General features: G+C 40.7%; 1 protein-coding gene across 1 annotated transcript in view; it reads left to right on the plus strand.

Moving 5' to 3' along the window:
- The window catches only part of LOC142291494 (uncharacterized), a 216,824-nt gene that overhangs the window by 80,893 nt on the left and 117,887 nt on the right, over window positions 1-18,044 (plus strand). Inside the window, exon 2 of the mRNA XM_075336057.1 lies at window positions 2,586-2,623. Coding sequence (XP_075192172.1) covers window positions 2,587-2,623 — 37 coding nt within the window. The 5' untranslated portion in view covers window position 2,586. The remainder of the gene's footprint in view (window positions 1-2,585; window positions 2,624-18,044) is intronic.

Here is an 18,044-nt window from a genome sequence, read left to right on the forward strand (position 1 = left end):
TCTTTCTGTCTGTCTCTTTCTCTGTCTCTTTCCCTGTCTGTATCTGTCTATCTCAGTCTCATTGACTGTCTATCTCTGTCTCTTTCCCTGTCTGTCTCTGTCTGTCTCTTTCCCTTTCTGTGCCTGTTTGTGTCTGTCTGCCTCTGTCTCTGTCTTTGATTGTCTGTCTCTCTCTTTCTGTCTGTCTCTCTCTCTCTGTCTCTTTCCCTGTCTGCCTCTTACTCTGTCTGTGCATATGTCTGTCTGTCTCTTTCTGTCTCTCTCTATCCGTCTCCCCACCGACATCTTAATACCTCACACATAAGCTTGTTATACTATGAATCTCTTTCGTTCCTATAGCAACCAATCACAACTCCTATTAATAACCTTTCGCTCGCAGTTCCATTGACTTTAATGGAAGCAGGTTTTTTGGAAAGTAACTGTAAAGCACGGGGTTAAATTTTCCCATCAAAACATAGTCTATGACGTTCCCTGAGTCACATCGGGCGTCTGTGCAAAATTTTGTGATTGTGAATGCGACAGTGTGGATTCCTTTATTGGACACACACACACACACACACACACACACACACACACACACACACACACACACTCATACTCAGTTTTATATGTTAGATTGTTTACTGCCTAAACTACTACATCAGCAGAGGTCTTATCAGACATTACAAAGGGGGCAGACGTGATGCTTCTAATACAGATTTTTGTAGCAATAAACAATCCAGGCGAATTCCGGGTATATCTCAAGTTTAAAGTGGGGGAGATCATGAACAAGAGTGTTTGTTACCACCGTGCTTGGGAGCATTAGGGTTGTGGCTTTCCAGGGCAGAACTATTTGTGATGCTTAAAATTCCCTTTTATGCCAATAGCAATGTTGGTACTGTATTCATGGGGCATGTACATACACAGTAGCTACAACATCATTTTTATTACACCCACTGTATGTTGTACATGTATTATTATTTAATTATACTTTTGATTTTTGCACTGTGTATAGAAAAGTTACTCCTATTGGAGGGGATTCTCTTCTTTCTGATATAACATCCTTTCTGTGTAAACTCCTGACTGAAACAGCCCCTATATTGACTGAGCTCACAGAGCACATTTCTAAATAATTCAGACCACAAACTTTATAGAAAATTGCACTTTACTAATTTAAGTACAAACAGTTAACACTGGCACTAACCCCAAAAACATTATTCCTCATGCACAGCAAGTATATGTAGAAAGATCAATTTTCAATGTAGAAGGGTAGAAGAGATGATGGAATTTACAGCATTCACTCGTCCATAAAAACTACAGAAGACTTTATTCCAATTAAGAAAAACTAGAATAAAGTCGGCAATTAGTTACACTTTTGTCAAGGAAGCAATGATAGCCGAAGATTGGTCTTCAGACCATGTGGGGAACGCCATGGGATTATGGTAAGGGGTGGCATAACGTACAACAGCTGACCTTACTCCAAGTACACTAACAGCTCATTACATTAATTTGGTAGTATGGCCATTTCTACAAATGTCCCAGGAGCTATTTTTCACAAGATGCCAGATCGCGTGCTACTCTAAGCAGCCTGCGTGGCAGAAACGTACTACCGAGGCCGCAGACTGTGATTTCCATAATTCCCAAACTTTATTTTCCTGGTGTTATCACCTATATACAGAAAAAGTGCACTGGAGACCATAAATAATATTAAAATATAATTTATTGAAAATTAATTTAAACCTTTTTATATATTTTGTTACGAAATAATCGCAAATAAACACAAAGTGGCGCAACATGAATAGATACAGGAAATTGATAATAATAAGTACGAAAAATCACAGTCTATACATGGTGTCTCCCTACATTATCTCATGACCCGTCTCTGTGGGTGGCTAACGTGACGGCTGGGCTCCTATGGAGGAGGTGGTTTGAGTCCGGAACTCACGTCAGCTGTTCATTACGCTTTGTGGGATTACTTTCACTAGTTGGGATTGCCGGCGGTTGCATGAGCCAATCGGTGCATGGATGTCCCTGCACCGTTCGCACTGATTGGTCTACAGTACTATATAGGATCATGAGGTGGAGTGTTTGCCACTTCCCTGGAAGAAGGCACAGCGTTGAAACGCGCGTAGGGAATGATCTGTGGCTCCACATGGATACAGGTAGTATTCTTCTTATACAGTCCTTAAATATAGTAATATTCCTCCCTGAATTATTACAAAAAATAACTTTTTAGTTAATCTTTTTAGTTTTTTACTAGCGCGGTATATTGATATACATTTTTATAAAGTAAACATATCTATTTTCCTGGTGTTGCAATTTGAATGTTGAGGAGGATATTATTGTAAAACTATATTCTTAGTGTGTTATATTGTATATGAGATAATATACCAGTACAGAAGAAACTAGAATATGATTCCAGGGCTCCTATGTTTACTATCATCAATAATAAAAGCATTATTGGTTACACACATAATTTACATTTACATTTTATAGTAGATTTTACTAATTCTTCTTTGTCTTTTCAGTATATATATTGCCTTCTAAATATCTCTACTATATTTAGTTATTTTGCTTTTTTTAACGACAGTTTCTCTTTCTGATAGAATGGAACAGAAAAGAAACCAGGTCTGTTTGTTGCAAGGTAAGGCATGAGAGCACACTGCATTTATTTTAAGGTTAAATATTAAAGTTCTAATTGGAAGTATCAACATTTTTGTTATGAATGTGGGTTAATTTATTTATTTATTTATTTCTCAAACTTGTATGCTGCCCCTCTTCAAAGACTCAGAGCGGCTCACAACATATAAATGCAAAATACAAAGTTTTAAACAAATAGAAACATTATATATAAAATCAATTAACCTTAAAAAACATTAAAAACCCAACAAACATACCCTATTTATACCAATTTTTATAAATTATTAGCTGTAGTCAACACTAACGTTCCCAGGCCTGCCGACATAGGTAAGTCTTAAGGTCTTTACAGAATGCCAGTAGGGTAGGGGCAATACAGAGCTCTAGGGGGAGATTGTTCCAAAGGGTTGGGGCAGCTATGGAGAAGGCTCTAACCCTGGGAGTCACCAGTCGACAGTGGCTTATCGACAGGACTCAGAGGAGGCCTTCCCTATGGGCCCGGACTGGTTGCTGGGACACATGAGGCAAGAGACGGTCTTGGAGGTATGCTGGTCTTATGGCATGTAGGGTTTTATAGGTAATCACCAACACCTTGAATTGCACTTGGAAACTAATCGGTAGCCAGTGCAGCTCGCGGAGTGTTGGTAAAATGTTGGAACGTCTAGGAAGTCCCACGATGGCTCTTGCGGCTGCATTCTGGACTACTTGCAGTTTCCGAATACTTTTCAAGGGTAGCCCCATGTAGAGAGCGTTGCAGTAATCGATCCTCGAAGTAATAAGGGCATGGGCAACTGTGTGCAGTTTCAGTAGAGTAGCCGGGCCTGAAACCAGACTGTAAGGGGCCTAGATAATCAGTCTCATACAAGGACCACTGGAGTTGGAGTGTCACCACCTTCTCTACAACCTTCCCAACAAAGGGAAGGTTGGAGACCGAGCGGTAGTTGTTTAAAACAGCTGGATCCAGGGAAAGCCTATTGAGGAAGGGGCGCACAATTGCCTCCTTGGAAGGAGATGGAAAGGACTCCTCTTTCAAAGAAGCATTCACAATTTCCTGCTCCAGCTCCGTGTTACCTCCCTACTGGCCACAACCAGCCAGGAGGGGCACGGATCCAATAAACATGTGGCAGAGCTCACAGCTTCAATGGCCCTGTCCACTTCATCAGGTGACACTAGATCAAACCTATCCCAGATAACCCGCTCAAGACGTGCCCCAGTCACCTCGACTGAAACGTTATCAGTCAACACTGTATTCCAATCGGAATCCAGGTCCGCCCGAATATTTGCAACTTTGTCTGCGAAAAAGATGTTAAAGTCCTCGTCACTACCCTGCAAGGGTTCCACAGCTCTCTTGATGTTAAAGAGGGTGCGGGTCACCTTAAACAGGGCGGCCGGGCGATGTTCCGCAGACAAAATCAGAGCGGAAAAGAACAAAGACTTTGCTGCTCTGATCGCCTCCAGATACTTCTTAGTACACGATGTTAGTCCGTTTCGTGCAGATTCAGACTTACTGCACCTCCACTAATATTTACTGCACCTCCACTAATATTAGATCCTCATACCTTCTTCATCTATTTAGCAGGCTATGTCAGTAATCACTATGGCTATACAATTGTTTTTTTTAGAAGTACAGGGATCCCAAGAACTATTCTCTCTTTTTATACAACCTAAAATCTTATTTGCTTCTGCAGCTGCTGCTTGAAATTGAGTTCTCCTGCTCAGCTTACTTGTAACCAGAATACCCAAGTCCTTCTCCTGTTCTGTAGTCCCAAGTGTACTTCCCTATACTTCCAGTATAGTGTTTTGTGGAGACAATGTATCTCCCGCTTAACCCGCCATACTCCAAAAACAGAGCCAGGTCCACACCATCCTGTCAACCAAATTGGAAAGTTTCAAAGCTAATGTTAGACAAATATACTCCTTCACTTATAATACCCTTCCTATGTGCCAATGTGTCACCCAGGGTTATGGGGTACTCGGTCCCCGGCAGTGTATAACTGGGGAATGTCACTTTGGTGGCCATTGCTCGGTAATGTGCCCTGGGTGCTTTGTGAAAAGGGGAATATTTACAGGGGATTGTTGAATAAAGTTCACACATGACGCCACTTGCGGTTTGCAGCTATGTGGATGGAGCCGCCGCTACACAGTTTCCACTACTGGATCTGGTATTAGTGGCAGCCTAGATGTTAATCCCTCCGCAAGCAGGGCTAGGCCCCAGAGGATAGGTGAAGTAAACGGGTGTTGAAAGAATGTAGGCCACACAAGGGGTTGCATTGTAACTGGTTCCTTTACTCACAGTAAGCTGGTAACTGGTCACCCAAGGCTGGGTGGTCTTAGCTGCAGGTCCCCTTATTTCCAGTGCTGGTTTAGTGACCTGGTGGCTTTTTTCCCCTGCACCTATCTTTGGTTGGTGGGTCCCCGTGGCTTGGAGCGGCTGGGGGTCCCCTCCTGGTTGTCTTCTACAGCAGTCCTTATAATGGTAGCATGAAACCTGTGGGGTTGGAGTCTCTGGTCCTGTCCCCAGTTCTCCCATTGCTATTGTGTCCCAAACTTCAAGGTCAGTGAGGTCCTTGATGGTCTTCTCACTGTGCAAATTTTATCAGGTCTTTCTGGAGCGTTTTCCTGACCTAAGATTCTGTATTGCGTTGGTGCGCAGTTCCGGGACTACTCCACCGTACTCAATCGGCAACTAACCGCCTGGGCCCTCAGGTCACCGTTCTACTCTTGACAGTCCTTCCTTTCTCTTTCACTGTCATCGACACACTACTGTCTCTCACACTGTCTGTCCACTGTCTGCCCCTCCCACTTGGTCGTCTAGTGGACTGGATTGGCTCTACCTCTAGGCGGCCAGCCATTGGTCCGACCCTAGCCTGGTACCATTCTATGGGGGATAATTGGGGAAAAACAGGGATTATCTGGGTGTTTGATTGTTACCGGCACTGGTCTTCTGGGTCCCTAGGGGGAAGGCCCTGCATCCTGGTGGGGATGCAGTACCTTGTAGCTCCCTGATGGCTTCAGGGGCCCTACATTCCCCCTTGGTTAATTTCAGCATGTCCTCGGGCTGCAAAGTGATACAGGTTACACTTTTATTTTGTATCATATTCATAACATTTGAATATAAACAATCTTCCCACGCAGGGGAGGATCAGACTTTAACGTTTCTTAACTGGAGTACCCCTCTGCCTTCACCCACCACCCAAAGGTCCTGATCTCAAAACCCTCAACAGGGTCCACTGGTTGTACTCTGGTGCTGCACAAGTGGTGCAACTTTTTACAGGTAAAGTTTTTTACTGCTTCCAGTCCTGCAGCCTGGGTCCATTTTTATATTAAATACGAAAAACTGGTTAATGCAAAAGTCAACATTTTCAGCAAACATCATTAACTGGAACAGTCAAACAAATAGCTAGTAGCACAACAGGTCATACCTATCAGGGTGTTGGAAATGGCCAATCTGGTTCACTTGGCCTCCTGGGATCAGCACTCACAGTCTGGGTGCACTGGTCCCGTGCACCTGCACTGCCTCCTGGTGGCAGCTGGGGGACTGATGCTGAAGTGGGAGCGGGGGCTGGCTTCTCTGCAAGGACCTGCACATCTAGGGCGTAATAGACCCGCTCTCCATAGTGCCGGGTGTAAGCAACTTTGTCGCCGACATGCAGATCCCGGTAAGGGTGTTTTCTAGGGAGATGGGGTTTCACATCCCAGCGGGAGATGAAAACTCCCTCCTTCAGGCCAGGCTCCGCAATGAAACCCCATCCCCTTTTGATGCTGAAGCGCTCCACCACTCCCTGCTACAGCAGGCCCCGGGCTCGGTAGCAGGCAAACCGCAGGTTCTGCTTCTCCTAGAGGTCCCTGGCCTCCGTCTGCACCCATCAGGCTTTCCATTGCTCCTGCTCCCTGGCCAGCTTGGTGATGATAGCCTGGCACACCCCGCAGGTGTCCTCCTCAACAAGGGCCCGCTTCCAGGTGACAACCGCTGCTCTCCCGCTACCTGGTTCAGGGTAGCTCGCTACCGGATCCCCGACAGCGACTGGGCACAGTACCTGGGAGTATTCGTCAGCGATGGTGACGGCCTCCTCCGCGGCTCCTGATGACGCTGTAGCCTGGGCTGTCGTCACTGGGTCAGATGGTGGTGCAGTTTGATCCTTCTCCAGCAGAGAAGGTGACGCGGCCGGGTCTGATCTGGCCGGGGATGTCAGTGCCACCTGGTCCTTCTCCTCCGGAGAAGGTGATGTGACCGCTTCTAGTCTCACAGAGTGATAAGGCCTGGGCCCTCAGGTCACCGTTACACTCTTGACAGTCCTTCCTTTCTCTTTCACTGTCACCGACACACTACTGTCTCTCACACTGTCTGTCCCCTGTCTGCCCCTCCCACCTGGTCGTCTAGTGGACTGGATTGGCTCCACCTCTAGGTGGCCATCCATTAGTCCGTCCCTAGCCTGGCACCATTCTATGGGGGATAATTGTGTAAAAACAGTGATTATCTGGGTGTTTGGTTGTTACCTGCACTGGTCTTCTGGGTCCCTAGGGGGTAAGCCCTGCATCCTGGTGGGGATGCAGTACCTTGTAGCTCCCTGATGGCTTCCGGGGTGCTACACCAACTATTATTGAATGTAGCAGATCAGTACTCCCTCACATGTATGTACAAACTTTGTGACAGCAAGATCATATATGACGTTTATAGGATGCTGTGCCAAGCAATCTTTAGTGGTCAGAGAGCAAGGAGGCTCCTTGATAAGACACTGACAGACACCAAGTCTTCAAATAGCTGATAATTTATTTACAGATCTTGGAATATGGAGGCAATATTCTTAAAAACTTCTTAGAATTTAAACAGGAACAATATCGACATCCAACACAGCTTCCTCCACCCAACAGTAAAATGTAGTGCGCCTAGGACTGCACTACTGCCTGCTATAGCCAACTTAATGTGACATTACCTGACACCACCAGCTCAACCAGTGAAGACATACAATACAAAGTAGAAGCTAACAAAGCCATCATAGGATGACACAAATGGTAGACCTACAATCTATAGTCATTAATGGCAAGACGCATGGTGAAATATTCATAGACAGAATATCTCATTCCCCAATAGTGTCTATAGGGATGAAGGGCACTGCTATACCATCTGATTTACCTGCTGGTATAGGTTGCAAAACTTCTACCCATGAAACCAAAAGAACAGCAGCAGCAGCAGCAGCAGAATTTTGACCTCCAGAGACATGGTAGGCATGGAAAAAGATGGTACACTGCAAGAAACACAATACTAATGACAAAGTAGAATGTACACTGAGGAGGATGAAGAGAAATAATTAAGAAGAGCCAAGCCAAGGCAACCCCAGGATTATTTTACCAAATAATAATAGTCCTGTACGTCCCAACTCACAGCAATTATAATTGTTAATTCAAATACTCTGTATTTAAATACTCCATTACATTTTTAGGGAAAATACAAACTATAATTACACATATATTCAAAAAATCCAGCACTCAAAAATTGTGATGAAAATAAAGTCTCTTATTTCATTGTATTTTGTGTTAATTCAATTAAATTTTCGGTCCACTGACCTTCATCAGATAACACTACAACAAAAAAGTACAAGAAATCAAAATATGCATAATATGACATAATACAACAAAGTACAGAAAAAAGCATACAGAAAAGGCAGAATTATGCAAATAATGTCAATGGGTAATCCACCAAAAGCTATGAAAACATTCAATGTGTCTGAAATGTAATCCAAATGGGAAGACATCATAAACATTTTTTTTTATATCTGGTGAGTCACTTCACTGTCAATTATATTACAGAAGAACCTATGGATAGAAAGCAAAAAGAAAATGATGCAGAATTAAATCCAAGAATTAATGAAAAAAGGAGGGGAAAATGAACATTGTGCCTTTCAATTTTGCTGAAAGACTGTCAAAAAAAACTGCGTGTTTTTTAAAAAAACACAACATATCTTTACATAAACCAAAACACACCAAGGTTAGGATGCACTATAGAAAAAACACTATGGAGGAAATTGGCACTCACCAAAATAAGGCTCCAATGAAACATACAAAGATTCCTAGATGAGAAGGTAAAACCGCCCGTCCGGGTCTGTGATCAGCATGCTCTGAAAGCCTGACAGCGGGGTTTAAATAGACCGCTTAATCAGAATCTAAATTGAAACGGAACGTCACTTCCGGTAAATAAAAACGGAAGTGACGAGCCTGGTTGGCAAATGTGGAACGCTGGATGGCGAGATAGCGCAGGCGCAAAAGAACCAATGCATGAACCCTAATGGAACGTCACTTCCGGTAAGCAATACGGAAATGGCGAACCCGATTGACGGAATGTAGGGCAAATAGAATTGCAAAACTCGCGCTTGCGCAGTGTATCCAGAAATTAGATCCTAACGGAGCAGTACCCCCAATCCGTTGTGTGTGAATGACGTATTGAAAGGCAAATGAACGCAATCAATTGGCTGTCAGGCATATAAGCAAAAGCCTGATTGGTTGAAAGAAATTGACCTAAGTCATTAACGGAGCCCTCGCATACGAGGTATACATGATCCAAGTAACATGTTAATAATGATAGACACTCTGGGTTCATCTAATAGAACACGAATATATGGAATATAAGAAATGTATACAGTGTGCATCCAGAATACTTGATCATGCCATATTATATAGATTCGAGAGATATCAACAGACCAAACCTTACATATAAAAGGATTAGTACTTAAAAGAAAGATACAAGGACCGGTGTACATGAGAAAAATAGAATTAATAAAAAAAGGGATAGTTCAAAAGTAATAAGAAATACTTAGACGGGCCGACCATCTTCTGATCAATAATCAATTTCTCTGTGAAAAAATGATAAAGTGGTAAGTCAAGATAAACTTAAAGAAAACTAGAAGTATCGAAATCACGATTAAGACCCTTTGGTTCTAGCGTTTGTAGCGTAAAAATCCAATACGCTTCCCTTTGTTTTAGGGTTTTAGTTCTATCTCCCCCTCTCCTATGTGGTAAAACCTGTTCTAAGACCTGAAAACGTAATTGACCAACACTATGACCCTGCTAATGGAAATGAAAGGGAATAGGTAATGTCAACCTTTCACACCTTATAGTAGATTTGTGTTGTGAAATACGTTCCTTTATCGTTTGGGTCGTCTCACCCACATATAGTAAGCCACATGGGCATTTTATGACATACGCCACAAAGGAAGACTCACAAGTAAAATAGCCTCTGATGAAATAGCCTCGACCACTGTAAGGATGTAAAACCTTATCACCTTTTAGCACATTGCTACATTGCGGGCAACTGAGGCATGGAAAGGTACCCCATCTCTGAGTAAGTAGATGAGTTTGGATGGGTCCTGCCAAATTTGTGCCCATATCGGCCCTAACCAACTTATTGCCTAAATTAGAAGGATGTCGAAAACAGGGAAGAAAAGATTATTTAAACTCATCTACTTCAGGATATCCTTTCCGTAAGATATTCCAATGATTTCTAATAAACTTATGAATCTTGTAAGAGAAAGGGTGGTAAGTATGAACAAATGCTAGACGTTTAGCTTTAATTTTATCAACAGACGAGACTGTACTAGCACCGGCGCTATTCAGAACCTCCTTCGGATAACCCCTTGATAGAAATTTGGCTTCCATCTCTTGTAATCTAACATTTTTTATCTCCTGCTGATTGACAATCCTCTGCACTCTGAGAAACTGTGACCTAGGGATGGAATTCCTTGTGGCTTTTGGATGACAACTGTTATACAAAAGTAAATTGTTTCTGTCCGTAGACTTAATAAACAAATCGGTTTGTAAAGAACCATCGACCAACTTGGTAATAGTGACATCCAAAAAGTTGATCTGTTGTGAATAATAATTAATTACAAATTATAATTCAGGCCAGATGCTGTTAATATATTGATAGCAAGGAGGCTGTGGGAAGAAAAGGCGCAAATAGGGTCTTACCCGGTATAACAGTGTGAGGTGAATGTGAGAAGGGACACTCACCTGATAAGGTTGTGACAGTTACAACCCCTTTGTCAGCATAAAAGTAACGTGGAAGGCAGCAGTCCCGCGAAACGGAGTAATTACGGACAGCAGGAGAAAAGCAGGTTAAAGTACCGCGCCAAACCACAGGAGTACAGATGAAATGAATAGATCTCTTTTCTTTATTTTCACAGGTCTACGCGTTTCAAGGACATATCCGTCCTCTTCCTCAGGACAAATGCAGAGAATACTATAGCGAAACAGAGGCTACAGGCTCTCATATATGTGTAAGAAAAAAGCCACGTATGCATTAATTGCGTCATCAGCCTCCCCGTGACTCATAGGCACGTGGAGGAGTGAATAAAGTTCAGAACAGAAAAAAAGAGAAAAAAGAAGAAAAAAAGAAAAAGAGAAAAAAAGAGAAAAAAAAGGGGGAGATGAAAGCAAAGAAAAAGAAAGAGAATAAAGAAAAAAGTGTGGAAAAATGAAATAAATAAATGAATAAAATATAGTGATTGGGACTCAAATGTCATTAAAAAACTGTGTGGGAACCTACGGATCCACAAAATAATATGTGCATGTCTTAATAAAAATATGTGTGATGAATTTAATAAATGAACAAAAATGTGCTATGATGGTTATCACTATCTTTTGAAATAGCATATAGAAAATGTGAAAAAAACTAAATGAAGGGTCAACGTAAAAACATGACATAGGATCGCTGTGCCAGAGCAGTGTGAGCAGCTCTGCGGTAGAAAGATTTACAAGTGAAAAAACAACGGGGCGGGAGCGGTGAACACCCGTTATAGGAGCAAATAGAAGTTGGCAGCGTGGGAAAAAATGATGTGCGCCTGCGCGAAAGGTGAAGTGAGGTGAGAGCGTGCAGGGAAAGGAAATAGTGAGCGCCTGCGCGAAAGGGTGACCAGAGGTTAATACCGTGGGAAAAAAGGACATTGCGCTTGCGCGAAAAGGAACAAAAAAGGGGGGGTAGAAGCCGTGTAGATAATAATCCGCGGTCAGCGGCTAGGGGCTAGGAAAGTGATTAAAAGCAAAAATGAGAGTGAGTGAAAGGAAAAAAATATTTTTAAATCACAAACGGAATAAGTGAAACCGAAAAGGAAAAAGACCAGTGAAATTGAATGGATGAGAATAGGACTTTGGGTCAGAAGGGGGAGAATGCGTTCACTAAATTAGCGGGATCCCTTTATAAAAATATATATATAGAGGTACTTGGAGGGGAATCAAAAAGACCTGGAAATACATGAGATTAATAAGGCATATATATATATATATATATACGTATATGAATAGAAAGGGGTTATAATTACTATAAAAATATTTTAATATTAGGATAAAAAGGGGAAGGGAAGAAATTAGATTTAAAAAGAAAAAAATCATGAAAAGATATATAAAGAAATTTGTAAATAAGCACATTTGAGTATGGAATGGTCAACAAAAAATAAAAAATAGGCGAAATAGTATAAAAAAATAGTGAGAAAGATTCCCAACAACGGGTAATATTATAAGTTCGTGAAAATATAGTGAAAAATATATGTATATGTAAAAATTTTTTTTATTTTTTTTTTTTTTTATAAAAGTCTGATGTGTAACAATAAAATTAGAACGACAAGTCAGTTATCAGATTCAAGCCCATAGGCTTCAGAGTATCCAGTTTATGTATCCAGAATCATTCTGGATACATAAACTGGATACTCTGAAGCCTATGGGCTTGAATCTGATAACTGACTTGTCGTTCTAATTTTATTGTTACACATTAGACTTTTATAAAAAAAAAAAAAAAAAAAAAAATTTTTTTTGCTTTTAATGTGTTTTCTACAATATTTTTATCCTTTTTTCGCGATTTTTTCATTGCCATTTTATTATTAATACTAATAATAATAATAATATTTTTACTTATTTTCATATGCATTTGTATTTTATATTTGCCATTGTTATGTAATTTTCGGCTCAACTAATGTATACCTTTCAGTTATGCACATGCATATCACTCTATTCTATCCTGTTCACTCTTACATGGACATACATACAGATATCCCTTTTGCACAATCCCCCACGTCCACATGTGGTTTTACCTGTTCACATTCTTTTATATATATATTTTTATATATTTATTCTTTTTATATATATATGCAATTTTGAATACATATATTTTTCACTATATTTTCACGAACTTATAATATTACCCGTTGTTGGGAATCTTTCTCACTATTTTTTTATACTATTTCGCCTATTTTTTATTTTTTGTTGACCATTCCATACTCAAATGTGCTTATTTACAAATTTCTTTATATATCTTTTCATGATTTTTTTCTTTTTAAATCTAATTTCTTCCCTTCCCCTTTTTATCCTAATATTAAAATATTTTTATAGTAATTATAACCCCTTTCTATTCATATACGTATATATATATATATATATATGCCTTATTAATCTCATGTATTTCCAGGTCTTTTTGATTCCCCTCCAAGTACCTCTATATATATATTTTTATAAAGGGATCCCGCTAATTTAGTGAACGCATTCTCCCCCTTCTGACCCAAAGTCCTAGTCTCATCCATTCAATTTCACTGGTCTTTTTCCTTTTCGGTTTCACTTATTCCGTTTGTGATTTAAAAATATTTTTTTCCTTTCACCCACTCTCATTTTTGCTTTTAATCACTTTCCTAGCCCCTAGCCGCTGACCGCGGATTATTATCTACACGGCTTCTACCCCCCCTTTTTTGTTCCTTTTCGCGCAAGCGCAATGTCCTTTTTTCCCACGGTATTAACCTCTGGTCACCCTTTCGCGCAGGCGCTCACTATTTCCTTTCCCTGCACGCTCTCACCTCACTTCACCTTTCGCGCAGGCGCACATCATTTTTTCCCACGCTGCCAACTTCTATTTGCTCCTATAACGGGTGTTCACCGCTCCCGCCCCGTTGTTTTTTCACTTGTAAATCTTTCTACCGCAGAGCTGCTCACACTGCTCTGGCACAGCGATCCTATGTCATGTTTTTACGTTGACCCTTCATTTAGTTTTTTTCACATTTTCTATATGCTATTTCAAAAGATAGTGATAACCATCATAGCACATTTTTGTTCATTTATTAAATTCATCACACATATTTTTATTAAGACATGCACATATTATTTTGTGGATCCGTAGGTTCCCACACAGTTTTTTAATGACATTTGAGTCCCAATCACTATATTTTATTCATTTATTTATTTCATTTTTCCACACTTTTTTCTTTATTCTCTTTCTTTTTAATTGCTTTCATCTCCCCCTTTTTTTTCTCTTTTTTTCTCTTTTTCTTTTTTTCTTCTTTTTTCTCTTTTTTTCTGTTCTGAACTTTATTCACTCCTCCACGTGCCTATGAGTCACGGGGAGGCTGATGACGCAATTAATGCATACGTGGCTTTTTTCTTACACATATATGAGAGCCTGTAGCCTCTGTTTCGCTATAGTATTCTCTGCATTTGTCCTGAGGAAGAGGACGGATATGTCCTTGAAACGCGTAGACCTGTGAAAATAAAGAAAAGAGATCTATTCATTTCATCTGTACTCCTGTGGTTTGGCGCGGTACTTTAACCTGCTTTTCTCCTGCTGTCCGTAGTTAATATATTGATGAAATTCCATGATGGAGTCCAACGGGCCACCCCATATGCAAAACACGTCGTCAATAAATCTCTTCCAACAAATACAATGTTCTTGATATCCCTTATGTTTATAAATAAATTGATCTTCAAATTGAGACATATACGTGTTTGCATATGGGGGCGCCTTGTTGGACCCCATTGCAGTACCCTGTTTTTGCATGTAAAAGGCGTCCTGGAACAAGAAAAAGGTTTCAGTGAACACGATCTGTAACAAGTCCAAGCAACAATTACGCACATCGGTAGAAAAATTATGCTGTGACAATAAGTCATGTACCGCTATCAGGCCCTTATGATGTACTATTGACGTGTACAGACTTGTTAAATCCCAAATCACAAGGAATGCACCAGATGGAATAGTGCCCAAATTCCTAATCACCTCCAAAAAATGACTTGTGTCAAGAAGAAAAGAAGGAACATGTTTAGTTAAAGGAGTAATAATCCTCTCAAGTAGGATTACTAGAGGAGACAGGATAGAATCCGTGCCAGCCACTATCGGTCTACCAGGGGGATTTTCGAGGGTTTTATGTATTTTGGGAAGTACATAAAAAACAGGGATTATAGGATTCTGTTTTTGTAAGAATTCAAAAGTGATCAGAAAAAGTTTTCTGATCAATAACCCCTTTCTGTAGATAATGTCTGGAAACCGATCTAATCCTCTCTCGCATACTATTGGTGGGATTATGTTGTCATACACCGTAAACTTCACTGTCTCCCAACTGTCTTCATATCTCCTGTAGGTACATAGACCTATCCATGACTACCAGGGCACCGCCCTTTTCCGCCTGTTTGATAATAATCTCCTTATCCTCCATAAGGGATGTCAAAGCTATTCTATCATTATCAGAAAGGTTGGAAAGGCAGTGCAATGGTTTAATAGACAAGTCTTTACAAAATGAAGGAATATCCTTTTCTAGCAAACCAATAAATGTCTCTACTGGTGGGTTATTCTTAGGAGGCATGAACATGCTCTTCACTTTAAGACCTAATTCATTAATATTGATAGGAGTAGTGGTGATAGGTTGGGTCAATGGTCTCAAACCTGTTGCCGGAGTTGAAGAAAAGTGTGCCTTAATACGTAGATTCCGATAAAATCTTAACAAGTCCATTTGTAACTGAAAGCCATTAAACTTATAAGATGGACAAAAGGATAAGCCTTTCTGTAGAAGGTTAATCTGGTCATGAGATAGATTCTTAGAGGAGATATTAACTACAATTGAGTCCGTCGTACCTGAGATCTGGTTACAATCGTGGATCTGGTTGAGTCGGCGACATTGTCCACCCCACCTTGGTTTCCTTTTTGACTTCTGCAGTTCCTTTGACCTAAAAAAGCAGGTTTAGGTCATCTTGTATAGGGAAATTCAGATTCTGAAGCTGAGTTGTCACTCAAAAATTGTGATGAAAATAAAGTCTCTTATTTTATTGTATTTTGTGTTAATTCAATTAAATTTTCGGTCCACTGACCTTCATCAGATAACACTACAACAAAAAAGTACAAGAAATCAAAATATGCATAATATGACATAATACAACAAAGTACAGAAAAAAAGCATACAGAAAAGGCAGAATTATGCAAATAATGTCAATGGTTAATCCACCAAAAGCTATGAAGACATTCAATGTGTCTGAAATGTAATCCAAATGGGAAGACATCATAAAAAAAATTTTTTATATCTGGTGAGTCACTTCACTGTCAATTATATTACAGAAGAACCTATGGATAGAAAGCAAAAAGAAAATGATGCAGAATTAAATCCAAGAATTAATGAAAAAAGGAGGGGAAAATGAACATTGTGCCTTTCAATTTTGCTGAAAGACTGTAAAAAAAAAACTGCGTGTTTTTTAAAAAAAACACAACATATCTTTACATAAACCAAAACACACCAAGGTTAGGATGCACTATAGAAAAAACACTATGGAGGAAATTGGCACTCACCAAAATAAGGCTCCAATGAAACTTACAAAGATTCCTAGATGAGAAGGTAAAACCGCCCGTCCGGGTCTGTGATCAGCATGCTCTGAAAGCCTGACAGCGGAGTTTAAATAGACCGCTTAATCAGAATCTCTCTCGAATCTATATAATATAGAATGATCAAGTATTCTGGATGCACACTGTATACATTTCTTATATTCCATATATTCGTGTTCCATTAGATCAGGGGTCTCAAACTCAGCTGGGTGTATGGGCTGCACAGAGGAAAAAAAATAATTTGGGGGGCCGCATTCTTTGCAGGACAAAGTGACATTTTTATTGCTACCATATATAATATATTTTATTGTTTTTTACACACCTTGGGATCACTGATTTTGAACATTTTCACTTGTTCATTATAGCAAACGTGCACATTCTTTGTTTAAATATAAACATTTAATTTTTTTATATATATATATATATATATATATATATATATATATATATATTTTATTCCTTTCTTGTAACTAATAGTCTTACAATTAGCATTATATAGAAATTTTGACCAACATCTTTTAGTAATGTTCCCCATATTGTTGTAACGTGCCCATCCTTGTCCCCTTGTAGTATTGTGCCCCATCCCACAGTAATGTGCCCATCCTTGTCCCCTTGTAGTATTGTACCCCATCCTAGTCCCCATCCCACAGTAATGTGCTCATCCTTGTCCCCATCCTAAAGTAATGTTCCCCATCCTTGTCCCCATTTTGTAGTAATGTGTTCATCCTTGTCCCCATGTTATAGTAATGTCCCCAGCTTTGTCCCCATCTTTCCGTAATGTGTCCATCCTGTACTAATGTGTTCATCCTTGTCCCCATCCTATAGTAATGTCCCCAATCTATAGTAATGTGTCCATCCTTGTCCCCCATCTTATAGTAATGTTCCCCATCCTTGTCCCCCATCTTATAGTAATGTTCCCCATCCTTGTCCCCTTGTAGCAATGTCCCCATCCTATAGTAATGTCCCCATTCTATAGTAATGTGCCCATTCTTTAGTAATGTGCCAACCTTGTCCCCACCCTGTAGTAATGTCCCCAACATTATCCCTATTCTATAGTAAGGTTTCCCATCCTTGTCCCCTTGTAGTAATGGCCCTATCCTACAGTAATGTGCCCACCTTGTCCCCATCCTGTAGTAATGTCCCCATCCTATAGTACTGTGCCCATCCTAGAGTCATGTGCCCACCTTGTCCCCATCCTATAGTAATGTCCCCAGCCTTTTCCCCATTCTATAGTCATGTGCCCATCCTAGTCCCTATCCTATAGTAATGTCCCCATAATATAGTAATAATGTCTCCATCCAATAGTATTGTGCCCATCCTTGTAATGTCCCAATCCTATAGTAATGTCCCCAGCCTTATCCCCATCTCATAGTAATGTGCGCACTTTGTCCCCATCCTGTAGTAATGGGTCAGCAGCTCCCCTCACCTTCCACAGACGCCAGAGTGAAGCTTAGGGGAGTGGTCTGCGGCCCCAGATCCACAGTGATTGGAGAGATCGGTCACAAGGCCGGTCTCTCCAATCAGAGCTGGGTGAGGGTGAAACACAGGTCACCCAGCTCCAGCCAATGATCAGGGCTACAGCTGCACTGATCTTGGCTGGATTTCAATGTTTCAGTGATTTTCAATGGTTGAAACATTAGTGGCTGTGATTGGCTAAGCGGCGTTCGTCAGCCAATCACAGCCTCCATAGGTCCGGGGAGGAGACACCACCCCTCCTGAGGTCCCCTCCTCCCCAAATCTAAGGTATTTGCAGCGGTCGTAGCCAGTGCCACCGGGGCTGCGATTTTGCCATGACGTACTGGGTACGTCATGGGTCCTT

The sequence above is a fragment of the Anomaloglossus baeobatrachus genome, chromosome 2 (genome assembly GCF_048569485.1).
Source record: "Anomaloglossus baeobatrachus isolate aAnoBae1 chromosome 2, aAnoBae1.hap1, whole genome shotgun sequence".
Lineage (NCBI taxonomy): Eukaryota > Metazoa > Chordata > Amphibia > Anura > Aromobatidae > Anomaloglossus > Anomaloglossus baeobatrachus.